This window comes from Corapipo altera, unplaced genomic scaffold (assembly GCF_003945725.1).
Source record: "Corapipo altera isolate COAL_440 unplaced genomic scaffold, ASM394572v1 95, whole genome shotgun sequence".
Classification (NCBI taxonomy): Eukaryota; Metazoa; Chordata; class Aves; order Passeriformes; family Pipridae; genus Corapipo; species Corapipo altera.
The window spans coordinates 1059656-1076077 of NW_020884947.1; the positions used below are offsets into that span (position 1 = coordinate 1059656).

General features: G+C 43.3%; 1 protein-coding gene across 1 annotated transcript in view; it reads left to right on the plus strand.

Moving 5' to 3' along the window:
• The window catches only part of UVSSA (UV stimulated scaffold protein A), a 54848-nt gene extending 48752 nt beyond the window's left edge, over positions 1-6096 (plus strand). The window contains exons 12-13 of the mRNA XM_027662711.1: positions 214-397; positions 4343-6096. Of these exons, the coding sequence (XP_027518512.1) occupies positions 214-397; positions 4343-4436 (278 nt within the window). The 3' untranslated portion in view covers positions 4437-6096. The remainder of the gene's footprint in view (positions 1-213; positions 398-4342) is intronic.
• Positions 6097-16422: the final 10326 nt, after the last annotated feature.

Consider the following 16422-nt stretch of genomic DNA (forward strand, 5'->3'; position numbering starts at 1 on the left):
AGCCAATAACAGATACTCACCCCAGACTGGCAGTGCTTTTTCATCCAGATCTGTCATTTTGACCAATTTCTTTATCCTTCCCTTCCCTTGTGTGTGCAACTTAGAGCACAGTGACTCTGCCCTTGCCCAGTGGTGACAAGAACATGTTCCTTAGGAACTGCAAATCCTCCCTGGGTTTGGAGTTTCAAAGTCCATACTTTGTCTTTTAAACAGAGTGGAGGGATCCAGAATTCATGAGAGAAGTTGAAGCTGCTACAGGACTGGATCTTGGTTCCTCTAAAAATAATGGGAAAGGACAGAAGAAGCAAGGGAAGAAGAAAAAATATCCAAATCTGACAGACCTGAAGCAACAGGCGAACACTTCTCGTTCCCGGCTTGAGAAGAAAGTCTTCAATAAGTAAGATGCTCATATCTCTCAAGCCCGTTAAATTACTGTTTCTGTTTTGTTTCAACAGTATTTTCTGTTTCTACATTAACATACGCTTACTAAACAGCTTTCTTGGCTGACTGCAGAGCAGGAATGTCTTCCATGTATCTGAAGGATTAAGAATAGCAGGTACTGATGACTAAGAGAGAAATCATTTCTTTGAGAATGGTTTTCAACTAATTTACAGAATTTTCATATGGAAGACTTTTTTCACCCTTTCTCAATTTTTTTAAAATCCTTTGATTGCTGGGTTGGCTGCTCTGGATGATCATTTATTAATCAAATGGATGATACTTTATGTCTGCAAACAGTACCGGAGCTGGAAAGAAGATGACATGTTCTGAGTGACACACCTTACAGCATCAGATGTGCTGTACTGGTGTAGGTAGAGGAAAATGAAGTTTGTCCTTTTGAAAGCCTAAGATGGACTGTCCTGAGCAGAACTTCAGTTAATAAAAAATCCATCAAAACCCCTTGGCTTTTGGTGTGTAGCAGTGCCTTGGCAGTTGCCCTTGAGCCTCTGGTGTGTGCTCAGAGACCTTCCCAAACTTTTGACTACTGCTGGGCTTCCTTTCTCCCACTGTGGCTATACAAACTGCTACCTGGGCCTCCTGCAGAACCTTCCAGTCCAATAGGGACACATAGGGATCCCTTCCTGTGTGTTATTCAGTGTCACACTACCATTGCACTTTCCTCCTCCCTTACTGAGAATGTGCATTCAGCTGTTTAAGAAAAATATTCAGATCCTCGTTCACTTAACCCCTGCTGTCTTCTGTAAGTATCAAGGGCTGGAACTTGCAGTTCTCTTTGCTGTGTAAGAGTTTGGGGATGATTATTCCCTGTACCATAGACATGTGGTCACAGTATTGTTCCCTCCATGGTGCTGTGTCTGTCCATGGCCCTTTCCTCCCTGCCTATATGCAAACAGTAGCTCTTGGCCTGCATTTAGCTTGAGAAGAAACTGTTTGTGTGGGGTTGGCATTCACACATGTCGAACCAGTGTGTGTCCATGACTTACACAGACATAGATGAGTTAACTTTAATTAACCTTAAAGCAGGCACACCAGCTAGTTGAATGTGGGAGCCAACCAACCATCACTGAATGGGCTTTGGAACATACAGTAGCTCCATGTGTCCACTCTGTTATGCCATTTCTGATGTCTGTTCTTCCTCAGATGTGGCTGCAACATAAATTTGCCTAAGCAAGCGCTGGTCTGTATCAAATGGGAAGCAGCTGCAACTTTTTTAAGAGTTTCACATGTCAAAAATGAAGTAGTCAAAGGATAGTGAAAAGTTGTCAAATCAAAAAAGCAAAATTATTATTATAAAATCATTAGTGGTGGGTAATTCCCTAAACATACTGGGTGAGTTCAACAGTGTCCGAGGCACAATATTTTTTTAAAACTCTTTATTTTCCCTTTTCTGATGTAATGGTTATAATAACAAAGCCAAATCCATGTTGCTTTTAGTTACAGAAACACCACATTTTCTGTGTAATTCTCATGTCACCTGGTCTTAGTTAGAACTCTGAGACCTACAGTTCTAATGATCAGAATTCCATGTCGTGGTTTACTGTGGTTTGTGCTAATGATTTTGAGTGTGTGTTAGTGCCAGGCATAGGGAATCAAACCTGTCATGTTTTTAATAGGTTTCATGCTTTGCAGCACTAAACAAGATGATAACCTTGGCTCCTTATAACAACCCCAAATTACTTGAAATGTATAGGTGATAAAGCCAAGGCTCTAGTCTGCCAATAAAGCTAAGTGAAACTGCACACAGATCATCAAAGTGGGATCTCCTTTCATTTACAGTATCGCACAATCCAGTGGTGCTAATGTAAAACCTACATGACATGAAAGTGTCAAGGCCACTCTGCACTGCTAAAGGGTCACTTTTCTCCTACCAATTAGGTAATATTTGAAGTGCAAAACCATGACCGCATTTTCCTTACTCTGGTAACTTTAATTGGCAGAATTTTGTTAAAAGTATACCTCTACTGAGGTGTTTTTTCAGAATGTTGGTTTTCATTGCAGTTGCTGCTGAGAAAATCTTTAATCCCACCATTTAGAGCATTATTAAGAAGAAACCTCTGTTTTCAGATGTTTCAAAATGGCTTTTGAAATGAAGCCATTACAGAGAGCAGTTGGCCAAAACTGAAATCACCTTCTTTTGGAGATAACCATGGGAGCAGAGCTGGAATAGCCTGGAGGGCCTGATCCTGAAAAAGGCTTGGGCACACTACCAGGTGCACATCTTGTCTTTATTTTATTGCACAGCTTGCATCAGAAATGATAAAGACAGACTGTGACACTGTAGAGTCTGACACCACTGGACTTGAGACCATCCACTTTGTGTGATAGAAGTTGCCAACTGCATTTCTGGTGTAGGAATCAAAGGAGACATCAGTCCCTACCATGTTCTTCAGTGGGACAGAGTCCCTCAAACCAAGCCCGTGGCTGCTCTACCTCCCACGTCAGCAGAGCGTCCAGCTCTTTACCTGGAGATGTGTTAGGAGATAACTTCCTTCATAAGCAGAGGCATAAACTGAGCCATAAACTGAGCACACCTGCAAATATCAGCCTCAGATTGCTGAGCTTTTGTTCCAGAGGCAACTAAAGTTGTCAGTAAAAAGAATCCAGGCAAGAACAAGGCAAGGTGCACTCAGCTGTGCACAACAGTGCTGAGTTTCTGAGGGGGCAGATGTTCACAACAGAGCATTCTCTTGACTGCTTCTGCTGCCTTTTTTTCTGCTGTCTTAGCCCTCTGGATTTGTGAACCCATCCTCTGCCTTACCAGATAGAGGATATACAGACCTGCTCTCTCTGTGCCTTTTATGACAATCTATTTATGCTGTCTAGGCATCATTTTTCCTCACCCTCAAAATCTCAGCTGTGTGATCACCACTCAAAAGGTTTGTGGAGGGAAAAAAACTGAAGTTTCTCCCCTTACCCAGTTGAGAAGTAGAGCAGTCCCTCCCAAAAGAAATCTCTGGGCACCACCTTCACTGGGAGGAGACAATGGCAGCAAATAGGGCAGCAAAAAGAAGGCAAGCCTTCACTGGTTTTAGGAGCACCAGAAAGCTTAACAGCTCCAAAGTTCATTCCTTCATTTCCTTTTTTAATCTAAAGAACATTCCAGAGCCTTGTACAAGCACAGCAGGCACTGCAGAGGGCTCGAATGCTTGCCCATCCTGAGGCAGCAGAGATCCCATTCCCGCTCTATATAAGATATTGGACACACTGTCCTGACTGTCTAAACTCTAGGCATTTCTGCAGCAGTAACCTATCTCTCTGCATGGATATACACAACACTGTCTGGTGTCTTCCCAAACTAGTGTCGTGCTTGTGGATTAAAAGTTGCTGCTCAGAAAGGGGGATGCTGCTGGTGTGAGCAAAGGAGTCTTTAACTTGGCCCACGTCTGATAAAATGCGGTTTTAGTAACCTGTGAAAGTTGCTAAATGAATTATAGTTCCATGAAGTGAACAGCAAACTCTTTCCTCACACAAACATTCTAGACTGAGGGTCGGATTTCATAAGGGTTTCTGAGTATTGGTTTTTTTAAGATCCTGTTAGGTACTTTTAGTTATCATTTCCCTGAGAGCAATTAGGTGCATTTGAAGATCAAACTTGCTGTGTGTGGCTATCAGAAATAATGCTGGGAGGATGGAAGGCACAGCCATTAAACTGAAAGACTTGAATTTGTTTACTCCTGTTAATAAAATCATTGCTGAATTAAACTATTTATATTGCTGCAGCTAATTTAGTTAACAAGACAAATTTGTTCAGCCTCATCAATGCCGTGTTCAGAAGCCTGCTAGTGATTAATCATGGTTCTTTCTCCCCCCCATCCATAAACATTCTCTGAGATTGCATAGACTCAATATAATTGTTATTATTTTTTTGTTTCTCTTTCAGAGGTGCCATGAAACGGGTTGTGAAAGCCATGAACCGGGTGGACCAAAGAAAGCACGAGAAGTTTGCCAACCAGTTTAACTATGCACTGAATTAAACTGTTCATCGTCTTTGCCCTTGAGTGCAACTGCAAAAAAACCTTGATCAAAGATGTTTGTATTTATACTAAAATACTGTGCAAGGCACATTTTTACAGGGGTCGTTTTAAAATTGTTTCCAATTTTAACTTATTTGATAGTGAACATTAATTTTGGCAAAGGTGTGGTGGTACAGAATGGAATGCATTTAACAAGTTGATAATTATTTGAAATGTACGTGAAATAGAGATGTTTTGTGACTTGTACTCTGGGTAAAATCTTCAAGTTTCAGGGGTTGGTTTTTTCTTTCCTAAGGGACTCTTGTAATTTATCCTTCCTTTGCCAGCACGTGTGTTTAATTTGCCTACACGCTCATGCCTTCAGAACAAAAAAGATACCTTAAAAACAAATTAGATTTCTACCACGGATGGCAATGCACGGAGTGTTTGCTCAGCCTACTGTTCTAGAAAGTGTGCCACAGCAAGCACAGTGGTTCCTGCAGTACTTCTAAAAACCTCTTGTGTACACACTGAAAAAATCCAAATGTCTTCCACTCATGAGTGGAGTAGAGTTTGATTTCAGCTAATTGAAATTTGGTAGCTGTGGCACAGATGGAAGCGCTGAAATGACACAGGTCATCCTGGTCTGCTTCTTGTCTTCCCAGGATCACGTCCCAGTATCTTTCAGAACTACTCCTGGAAGGCGTGTTGTGAAAGTCTGTAGAAATATGCAGAATGTGCTCCAGTTTACCTGCTATCAAAAAAGCATGAAGTGAAAGTGTGAAGTTTAAAAAAACTATTCAAGTAGCTCACTGTACTAGTGAACTGCCTGGCTTGGATCAGTTACAATTACATTGGGCTGAAGCCTGAGAGTGTATCTGAGGATCCAGATATAAACACAAGCATCTGGACTCCTCCAATTCCAGAGATTTAACGTGCATACTGAGATCAGGCAGCGGGATCCAGTGTGGGTTGTTTTTCTTGGCTGGGTCCTTAACCAGACCTCCCAGACTTGCTTTGCTGGTTCTAGTTATGTCTTAAGGAGAATGAATGAAACACTGACCAGTGGTGCTCTTGCAAGATTTCATACAGCTTTAAGGGTGAAGGAAATCCAGAGAGCCAGGAGGACAGTGTCTGAAAATCAATTTCAAAGTGAACTGCAAAAGTCTTCAATGAAATACTGAATACAAAATAGAATGGATTCTATAGCTCTGTCTTAGTCACTCACCTGCTGGAGGTGTTACTTCATGCAGACTACAAGAATTAAAAATGGAGAAAATTTTAACAACTCAGTGTAGTTTCTGGCCACCTCAGACAAAAGCTAATTTAAAGTTCTGCCAAATACCTTCTGACTTGCACAAGTATTGCTTAGAAAGCAATTAATGCTGAATCTGGGTAGTTTATCTTGCGAGAGCTCTGCATTTTGGAAGACATTTTGTTCTTTAGCACAGGTTGATGTACTTTTGAACTACTGAAAATAACAAAAAGCCAAAATTTCAAATATTATCTACTGCACTGGAAAGCAAAGCCACTTCTGCTATGAGTCTTGCTAATGCAACAGTGAAGACTTCAGATGAAAATGTAGGTGAGGACAAACCAAGTTCATCATCAAGTCAGTTGAATCAGCTTCTGAATTGATTTGATTTCCTATTAAGGACAAAGTCACACAGGAAAAAAATATTAAAAAATGGCCACACAAAACCAACAACAGCAAAATCCCACACATTTGAATGTAATCCTGGTCATTGGATGCTTCAATCCCCAAACAGTCCAGAAGAAACGGACACATGGTGATTAACATTCCAAAGAGCCACAAGGGTCACTGTGCCACTATTCCAGGGATTCTTGAGCCTGCACAGGCTGAAGGTGTTCAGTTATAAATTCTGTTTTCTCTGCTCCCTGTGACAAGAGTGGGGATTTTGTATTTTGTGGTGATACTTAACCCTTCTTTGCTGGTTTAAGCAGCAAATGTCAGCACTAGAAAGTTTCCAGCAAACAGTAGATGCACTTTAACCCATGGAGTTCCCATTTTGGGCCCTTCATAAAAAGCCCAGGGGCTGAGACTGGAAATAGAGGTGGTAGAAGTCTGAGGGGGGAAAAAAAAAAAAAGTGTGGTAAGTAATGCTCCATTATGAGCAACCTGGTCAAGTGGAAGGTGTCCCTTCCCATGGCAGGGGGGTTGGAACAAGATGATCTTTAAGGTCCCTTCCAGCCCAAATCATTCTGTGATTCTATGATGCTTCTCAGTCCTGTCAGTTCTAGAATTGTGAGCTAAAACTTCCTCTCTGGACTCAGTTGTCTAATCTGCTTGTTCTTACCATGTCACTATATGCTTTCCACCTTTCCTTATTAAAAGCACACATGCACAAAAGAAAAGTGTTTTCCTCGAGTGCCTCTTTCATGCAGAAAGAGAATTTGCAGAATTAAGGTTTCCTGGCAAGTGACTCAGACACAGGTACCTGGACTTTGGGCCAGGTTGGTGGCCAGCAATGACTTTTTCTAAAGCTCTTCTTTTTTTTTTTCTACCTTTTTTTAATTTTTTGTTGTAAGAAGTTCCCTTGTCAGGTAAGGAATATACTCAGTTGGATACAAAATTTTTTCTTCCTCTTTCTGCCTTGAACCAAGACAAACCATTGACCCTTCAGAGGAGAATGTGTTGATCACACATCCCCTGTAGCACTGCCTTTTTGTTAGCCTGGCCTCTTGCCAGCGTGTATCTTCCCCTCATCTGGTGTTTGACAAACCCTTCCCCTCCTATGTTAATTATTGCCTCTTTTAATCCAGTTATTTCTCCACAAGAGCAACTCAGCATATGTACACACAACAGGTGTTGAATTTTGTCTCTTAAGCATTCTCATTAGATCTGGTCAGACATAATCCACAGGGTTTGGGGGAGCTTTCTCCTCTTCCTGGGTGTAGCTGGAGGAAAAAAAAAATTAAAAAGGCATTGATCTCCAAAGATCCAGTTTACCTTCACTAAATAGAAATCCTTTTAAATTCAAAACAGAACAATCTGCTTTTTAGATACATCACACTGCTTGTGTGTCACTTAACAGCAGTTTACAAATTTGAGGTCTCTGAGCTCTCTAGTTCTGCAAAAGTCTTAATTGCTCAACTGATTGTGCAACATTTCTACTGGGACTTTTCCTGTGCTTGGGGCTTCTGGAGAAAAAAATAAATACAAGTATCATTCACATAATCTCTGTGTGTGTTTTTGTCTTTCTAACTGGGACACCTTTGCAGTTGTACTTCTGCCCGCTGGGGATACTGTGTGTGATTCCCAGGTATCTGAACACCTTGGGATGATTTGGCCCTTGGAGTGTTGTTAAGGTGTATGGTTGTAATGCAGGTTGAACACTGTGTGTCCAAAGGGACTTGTGAGCTGTGCTGATGCATCTAAGTCATCCTCCTTTAACTAAGGCTGTTTCAGTGGTAAAACAAGAAGTGAAAGCAAAGACTTCTCCATGGTTATTCTTACCTGAGAATATGGTTGCATCTAGGAAGTGAAAGGCTGGAAGGAAAAAGACTGGTATGTATGGATTTGGTGCTGTTTAAGGTTGGAATGAAGGGTCTGGTCCTCTAATACAAAGTGCTTAGTGACATAAGTGAGCTTGGTATGGAGCTTCTGAATAAAAGCAATCCTTCAGCACGTGCCCTCTGAGGTTGCAGGGATGAGGAGTCCTTACTCATCTTTTGTACAATACCTTGTGATTTTGTTTTCTCTAAACTTACTTGAGGCTTGACTTTAACAATCCGTGTCTGGCTGAAAGAAGATCTCAGATATTACATTTAAAGGCTTTATCTGGGGTTTTGGGGTTTTTGTAAGCAAGACAGACGTGGGATTTGTAAGCAGTTCTGCATGAACAGTAGATCACACCACATAGAACAGTTTGCATGTTGGGGAAGGCATCAGTGAATAAAAGCAGACATTACTGAAAGAAAAAAACATCTTTCTTTTGTGGAAAACAAAATAAGAACCTGTTCCATTTAAAGGGCCTGTGGAAATGGACAGTAAGGGTGTTCCTAGTTACAAGGAGCCTCCAGCCAGCAGCAGGAAGTATTGAATCCCAGGAACCAACCAGGAAAAACCCAATTCGGTGTGTATAACAGCACTTCAGCAGAGGCAGATGAGCCATCTGGTGGTCTCTCACACTCTGCAAATGCCTGGCTGTGGTGCAACTGTGTGTGGAGCTTATCTAGTGCTATTAAACACATTCGTGCTTTTAATCATGGAGGTGATACAAATGTCTCTGTAGGTTATGCATCAGAAAAGGTAAGGGCATCTGGATGTTACAGCAGTACTTCAGTGATGAAAATCAGATGTTTAAAACCTTTTGGGATGCCTCACACCCCCCAAACACACACCTTTAACAAAATCACTGATTTTAAACAGGCAGTGGAAGTCATAATGCACCCAACAGCTTTCCTGCTGGAGCACATGTTCAGGAGGTGGAGTTCAGGTCCCTTCTTGGCCTCAGAGGTGACAGTCCCATGTCCTGTCTCAGGGGACAGCCCAAGCCACTGGCAATTTAAATGGAAGGGATCTGGTAGGAGACATTTCACATCTCCTGTTTTCATGTGGGAACTGAAACTGAACCACAGTGGAGCTAAAAATGCTTCATGTAGGAAACTAAATAAAGGATAAAAGAGAGCCTTGGAGATGACAGTCTCCAGACTGAGGCAGGGAGGGCTGGATCTGAATCCTTATTCCCTTGACATCTGCCATTAAAAACACCACTGAGCTTCATGGATTCAGGGAGAGCTCTCTCATAGATACTGTCACCAGCTAGATCATTCCTCGGGACCTCTTGGACACTGAAGCCTGAGAGAAGAGTTTTATTCTGGTAATTACTGGAGAGCAATTTCTCCATATGTCTGTTCTGGCATGCACTGGCACAGCTGCATTTAAATATACCGCAAACAATTAACACCATCCTGCTCATGGGTGAAAATAACACTTGAATTTCCATCTGCAAACATGAAAGTTCTGCTCCAAGCAGTGCCCAAGGAAAACTCCACAGTGCTAGGAGTGCAGAGGAAAGTTAATCCATAGCAAGGTGAGAGAAAAAACAGAGTAGGGACTCAAGGCATCAGGGAGAGGTGAGTCAGAAGCTGAAGGTAAAAACAGGAAGGGGCAATGGCCTTCCTGACAAGGCACCATCACACACACCCAAATAAAAACCCTCAGTCTTGGTAACAGTAACAGAATCAGCCACCAATCAGTTATCTGAAGGTCCACGGAGAAAAAAGGCAGGTCTGGAGCCAAATCAGCAATGGGAAATCAGGGTGAAGGTCAGTCAGCTACACAGCCAAGCGCAAAACAAACACCACAGCTTGGGAAAGAGACCCCACCTAAATGCAACCCCCTGCAACCAGCTGGAGGGTTCGAGGTGGAGGCCCCGGGTAGATCTCTCCCAGCTTAGCTGGTGCTGTGGAGCCAAGGGGCTGCAGCTGTGCCACTTCAGCACAGAGCTCGGACACCTGCCAGGGTGTGGGCTGGGGACACCCAGGAGGATCACACAGAAAGAAAGGTGAAAGGTGGTGAGGGAAATTAGAGCCTGTTGGTACATTCAGAGCCATAGGACCATCCCTCTTAATGGATGTGGTGAAGGTCCTATTGCAAAATCCTCCAAGAGAAAGTGGAGGTATTAAGAAAGAGGGTGGGAAAGGCCTCAGAGAAGCTGCCCCAGATCGAGACCAGTCTGGGCCCTCCCAATCCAGCAGCACTGGTGACCCCTTCAGCTGGGAGAGGTGCTAAGCATCCCAAAACTTGGCATATCCCCTGGAAAATACATGTGGATGAGAGCTGGTTCTTCCTGGCAGCTGGACAAATTGTGACCCATGGGACAAAGTTATTGTTCTTCCAGCTGTGGGAGTTGGATGCTGTCCCTGAAGGAAAAGGAGAGTGATCTATTAATTACTTTGGTTTCTGAGTTGATGCTTTCCCTCCTCTTCCTCTTCTTCAAAGCTTATCAAGTGGAGAAAAAAATAGATTCATGTCCTTTTTGAGCCTTTCCTACCAGCTAGGTCTGGGTAGTACAGAGCCTAAATGTAGTACCAGCTCAGGAGGGCAGTGGGGGACCAGGCTCTGCCACACTGGGAGGAGGGCACAGTGTGTTTGTGCTCGTGACAAGGCTGCTCCAGAGCCTGGGCAAACTGAGCTGGACTTTATTCCAGTGCAATGTTCCTCTATCTCTAAATGTCTGTGACTTAAATATTGTCATTTGGCTTTTTGGGTAGACTTCCCCTTGCTTTTCTGCCTGCCAGCACCCTGAGCAAACCTCCACTGCTCCTGTGCCAAGTGCTTGTATGTTTTTGCATTAGCATCAGGAATCGCTCTGTCAAGAGGTTAAGGAAAAAGCTTATTAAAATTGTTTAAATGTGGTGTTAATTAGTTTAGATGTAATGAGCAGCATTAGGCGTCTGGTTACTTAGAAAGGGGTTGTTGAATAACCATTTCTGCCGATGTTCCAATTTGCATAATGACAAGGTGTTGGCATTGCATCCACCATTAATTTGCTGTATTTATAATGCCATTATGGAGCCACTCTTATCCTTGCACACTGTTAAGGGTATATGGAAATATAATATATGATTCTGCTTGTTTGGAAATTGCTTCTGGATATCTTTGAGTTTTTGTAATAGTATTTTTGGCAGCTGAAGGCTAACAGCACCAGGAGGAGAATCTGCCACTCGGGCAGGAATTAAATGTTGCTTGCATGGGTTTATTTTCCCTGGTGCTGAAGCAGAAACAGCAAAGGCGAGTGTGATCAGGTGAGCTGCAGAGCGTGCTCAAGGCAAACACAGTATTTCACTCCAAATCACCACTACAAGGCATAATGCCGGTGCTTGAAGCCCCGAAGAGCATCCTTAATCACAAATCTCAAAATATTTAACAGGTCACAGAGAGTGCAGCTTGGCACTACAAACTCTCCTTCAACAGAAGGAGTCGGAGGAACCCTACCTGCAGCTCTTCCTGCACTTCTCTTCTCCTCCTACAGTCTCTGGGAACCAAGGCAGAGGAAATAAATCTTGTCATCCTACCTGCGTTACAGGTGAAAAGACAGGAAAGAGTCCCCATATGAGCAGGGCAAGTTCTTGTAATTTATGTGCATGGTTGAGGGAGGAAAAAGAACAAAGAAAATTAGCAATAATTATTTATTTGTCCTAGGGTTAGTGGAACTATTTTTCCCCTCTTGAAAAAACAGCAGTTTACTGAAAGGGGTGAACTCCTACTGTGTCAATCATAATAATCTTTATTATGTCATCCCACATAAATATTTCTGTGATTTACAGTTCTTTGCTGTTGTGTCATCCCTCCTGCATTGTCACTGTAAAATGTTCCTGGTGTGTGTCATTGCAGAGAAGAAAATCTAAAATATGTACTTTAAAGTTAAGTCTAGTACTTTGGGTACAGCTAGCTAGTTTTAGCTAGCTGGACACTTGTCATGTCATGAGATTAAATTAGGAAATCATATACAGTATTGCCTGACCTTGCATGCCCAGACTTTTGGGTGCTGACCATGCTCTCTGTGTCCTGAGTGTTTCTCTATTGACACAGGGTGCATCCACAGGATTCCCAGCATCAACAGGGCGTCTCCTGAATGGGCAGCTGCAGGTTTCTGAGGCTGTGATAACCTGTTTTAAAACTTGTCCTGTATGAAGTCACATCTCTGCCAGACAGCATCAGGAAAGGAGAAAGAGCTTTTACTGACGGTGTTATTTTCACTGTGACAACCCTGGTTCTGTCCACTTGAGATGTCTGTGTAAGACAAGCATGTGGTACAGAACATGAGCGTGTGGGCAGAAGGGGAAGAAGAGGAAGAAAAAGCACCAGACAGAGAAGAATGTGGTTTATGTAATAAGCTATTTATGTAAACCCAATTTGTGAGACAAATTGATGAGGATCCCCTTTGTTTACTTGCCTGTCCCCTCCTTCCTCAGGGTTTGCTCCCGTCTCTGCCTTGTTCTACCTCCCAGAGTCTGGAAAAAAATCCAGTGTCAGAAAAAATCTTTCATTTGCTCCTAAGAAAGGCTCTACAACAAACATATATTGGCTTGTCTACTCTTTGAGACACAACACAACCTGAAGTCCAGAACTGCCCAGACATTGTGAGAAAACGTTCTTTTGAGTATTTAAACTCAACTGTGTCTGAGCAGAATTATTTTATCGTGTAATAGAGGAGCTAATGGATATTTGCAATATAGCTGACTACAAGCAGACATCATGGTGTATTTTTGAGAAATGGACATAAGTTGCTACAAACAAAGCTTTAATTTTTAGCATTTTGTTTATGTAGTATAAGAGAAAAAACATGTAACATGATTGTGAGTTCAATCTGAAACAGATCTGTGATGCATGTCAAAAACCTCCAGGAATTAATTTTAAAAAGTGACTCACTACACCTACATTCCCTGCTCAACTGGAAATAACATATGGAGTTTGGGGAGGGGTTATAATACAGAACTGGTTTCTAATGATTTGATGTAACATCATTGACTGCTGAGTGTAATCAATGACACAAAATATTTCAAAATATTTTCAGTTCTCCCTCAACTATTTGGAATGTACCCGTTTGTATTTATGTGCTTTTTTTCTGTTATTTTGATTAGAAGATATTTTACTGTTATTTGAGTAAACATGAACAACTGAAATTTGTTAGCTGAAATAAGCTGAAATATATGAAGTAAATAGGTGCAGTTTCCTTTTCTCTTAACCTCATTCATTCATATAGTGAAAAAGAGTAAGATGCAATTAATATGTGAATCTTTTCTCACTAATACAAGTTTGCACCCTTGGATTTAACATTTACTTCATGGGAATTAGTTGAAAAATATGCTGATGTCCCAGAGCATCTTTGGTACGTGCCAAAGATGTCACTTAAACACACTGAATCAGACTCCAAATGTGCTGCTCATTTTGCCTGAGCTGAGACTTTGTCCTCTGGCAAACACTTTGTTAAATGTCCTCTTGAATGTGTTCTGCATTCTTAGTCTCCTAACATTAAATTTTATGAATGAATAACAAAGTAATTAAAAAAGAATTACCTCATGGAATGAACCAGAGCAAACACCTCCTGCTTGTGTCATAACCATCATCCCCTCAGTCAGTCCATTCTACTCACTCTGTGCCAGGGTGTCTGTAGCTCATTGATGACTCACTGAAAACAAGCTGCAGCCCTTCAAAAAGCTCTGTGCAGGAGCACCAGGCGTTGTGTGCAGTGCAGCAGGTACCTCAGGTAGGTACCATATGGGAAATGGCTTTTGGACCTTGCTGGGGGGTCGCTGGGGGGGCTTTCGGGGCTATCTGGTAGGACCAACCTCAGGGTGCTGCATCAAGCCCAGTTTCATTCTCCTAGAGAGCTGGAATGTCAGCGGGCAGGAACACGGGGGATGGAGTCAGGAGGTTCAGGCAGGTGAGAGCATTTTGCTTTACGGGGGGCTGAGCCTTCAGGTCAGGGATGTTTCTCGACAGCTGCCCTGTGTCAATACCATCCCACTTCTCACACAGTCTTGATCCAACACCACCAACCAGCTGCAGAGTCGCGGTCCAGGGGGCACTGTTTGAATTTCAGCTGTTTGGTGCTGATTCTCTAAATGCCCTCTGCAAACGGACAGTATCCTGTGACCGGAGTGTACGACGTGCCCTGCACCTCTGCAAGGGCTGCACGCCGGGGAGGACACGCACTAGAACTGGGGCTCTGCAGTTCTGCTCTTGAATTCTATGAGCTCAGGCCCCTGGATGAGGCACTCGAGCAAGGGTTATCAATAACTTCCTAAACTATGCTGAGAAAGATACCTGCGGCTCTGTTTTCAGCAGTGCTATAAAATGTGAGAAGCCTTGTTAAATCGCGTTTAATGACTGGGAATCTCAGCCTGATTCCTTCATCCAGCAGCTGTGAGTAATAATACTCACATGAGCAGGTTTCACTGGCAGGACGCTAACAGACCTGCAGTAGGAATATCACATTCTCCGAAGCTCTGAGCAACTCCGGTTGGAGCCGAATTATTTCCCCCTGGGGAGGGGGGGAACTGCTTGGAGCTCCCAGAGTGCAGAGAGGGGTTGAATTATCTGTTCAGCCGTGTCGTGCTCCACCTGAGCTAACAGTTCGGCTGCTGGTAGCACTTACTCAAACCTGGCAGGCAAAGGGATAGCTGTGCAGTGTGAGAGAATCTCCTGAGTATCTGTTTCCCAGTTTAGCTGGATTTCTCCTACCAGCACGAGCTGTGCAGAGCGCACTACTTGTAAGGTTTCCCCTGAAATTTTACTTCAGAACATCTTTTATCGTAAAAGTTCTTATTTTCGCAAATGCAAACGAGTCTAGTCCGAGACTTCTGGCGCTTGTGCGCTTCTACACGTGGGGAAGAGAGTACCCGGAGCATCCCGCATCCTCCCCGCGGCTCCCGCAGGCTGATGGACCCCGCACCCACCGCGCCGTGGAAACCACCGACCCTGCGGGAGTCTGCATCGTGGAGCCGGCTCTACTCCCCTCTTGCCCTTAATATCAGCAATCGCGACAGAATTTATTTCCACGGGAGGGCTGAAACGTTTAATTTCATTCTGGACCGGGTGTGCGGGAGCGGGATGAGGCTGCGGAGAGTCCGGACTAGCGCGATCCCAGATCGGGGCCAGGTTGAGGGGTCGAGGGGGGACCAGGGGGAAGGACCCGAGGGAGGAGCGAAGCCCGGACACCCCGGAAACCCGCGGCACCACGCACACCCCGCCCGCCGGGCAGAGATGCTGTGGCGGCTGCCACAGCCTGTCCCCAGGGGAGGGGGATGCGCAGCGCTCCCCAAAATCGCTCCGGAAAACGCTGGTCCCTGAAAATTTCCCCTGAAGAAAAAAAAGAAAAAAGAAAAAAAAAAAAGAAAAAAAAGCCCCCCCAAACCTCACAAACACAAAAAACTAGTGGAAAATGAGAACTCTTCCCCGGTGTGTGCTCTGGGGTCACACAGGGAGTGGGCAAACGAGGTAACAGCGTCCCTGGGCCAACGGGAGCCACCTCGAGGTACTCACAGTGGTTATAGACTTTTCCTTTGAAATTAAAATAAAAAAAGAGTATGGATTATAAAAGTCCGACTTCGATACGAGTTTAAAAGTAATCAGCGGAAAGGCGATGGAAAGATTACTTTATTTTTTAAAGTGGTGGAATTTGAAAGAGCCGACTTACTAAATTTACATATATCCAAAATATTGGACTCCTCGTCAGTGGAAACAAGGCAGAGGTGTCGGGTTATCTTTTTTTTCTTAATATTGCACAAATCGGCAAAGCCAATTAAGAAATTACAAACAAGGGAACTAAGAAGGGAAATACCCTCTCTCGTACAAGAAGAATAAAGTTTCTTTGCGTATAAGAAATACGCTCTCAGAGTAAACAACAACAAAAAAGGAAGATGCAAGACATCCCTCCAAGCGTCTCATGAGCCAGGCGTTTTCCTCAGGAAACTTGTCTTACAAAGATTCAGACGAAAAACAGGGACTCACCAGCACGGAAAGCGTCGTTTCCTTAGGGTTTATTGATTGATTTAAAGTGTTTAGCAAACAAAGTGCTTTCTTTATCACCTCTTGCTCATTACTCCCTCACCTTATACATTAATTACAAAGTTAAAACTTTTTTTTTTTTTTGTAACAACCAGAAATATACAGAAATGATTAACGTAAAAAAAAACCAGCCCTGCACCCCAGCAGCTGCCCCCGCCACCCCTTCCCGGGCGAGATTCCCTCGCCCCCGCGGGTCCGCAGGTTCTCAGCCGAGCTCGGGGGTCGTTCGAGAGTGACGTCTGTAAAAAATATCCGTCGTCACCGTGAGGTCACGGGAGGGAGCGGAGCGTCGTTGCCTCGGCAATGTCGAGGGACAGGACCGATAAGTTCTCTGCTTTACCCTGAGAGTCAAATGGGTACATAATATTTTCTTTTTTTAAAGTCTTTTGAGTGTGGCCAGACCAGAATAAAAACAAAGTCAAATAATAATAATAATAATTAAATTAATCAAACCCACATAGCAAC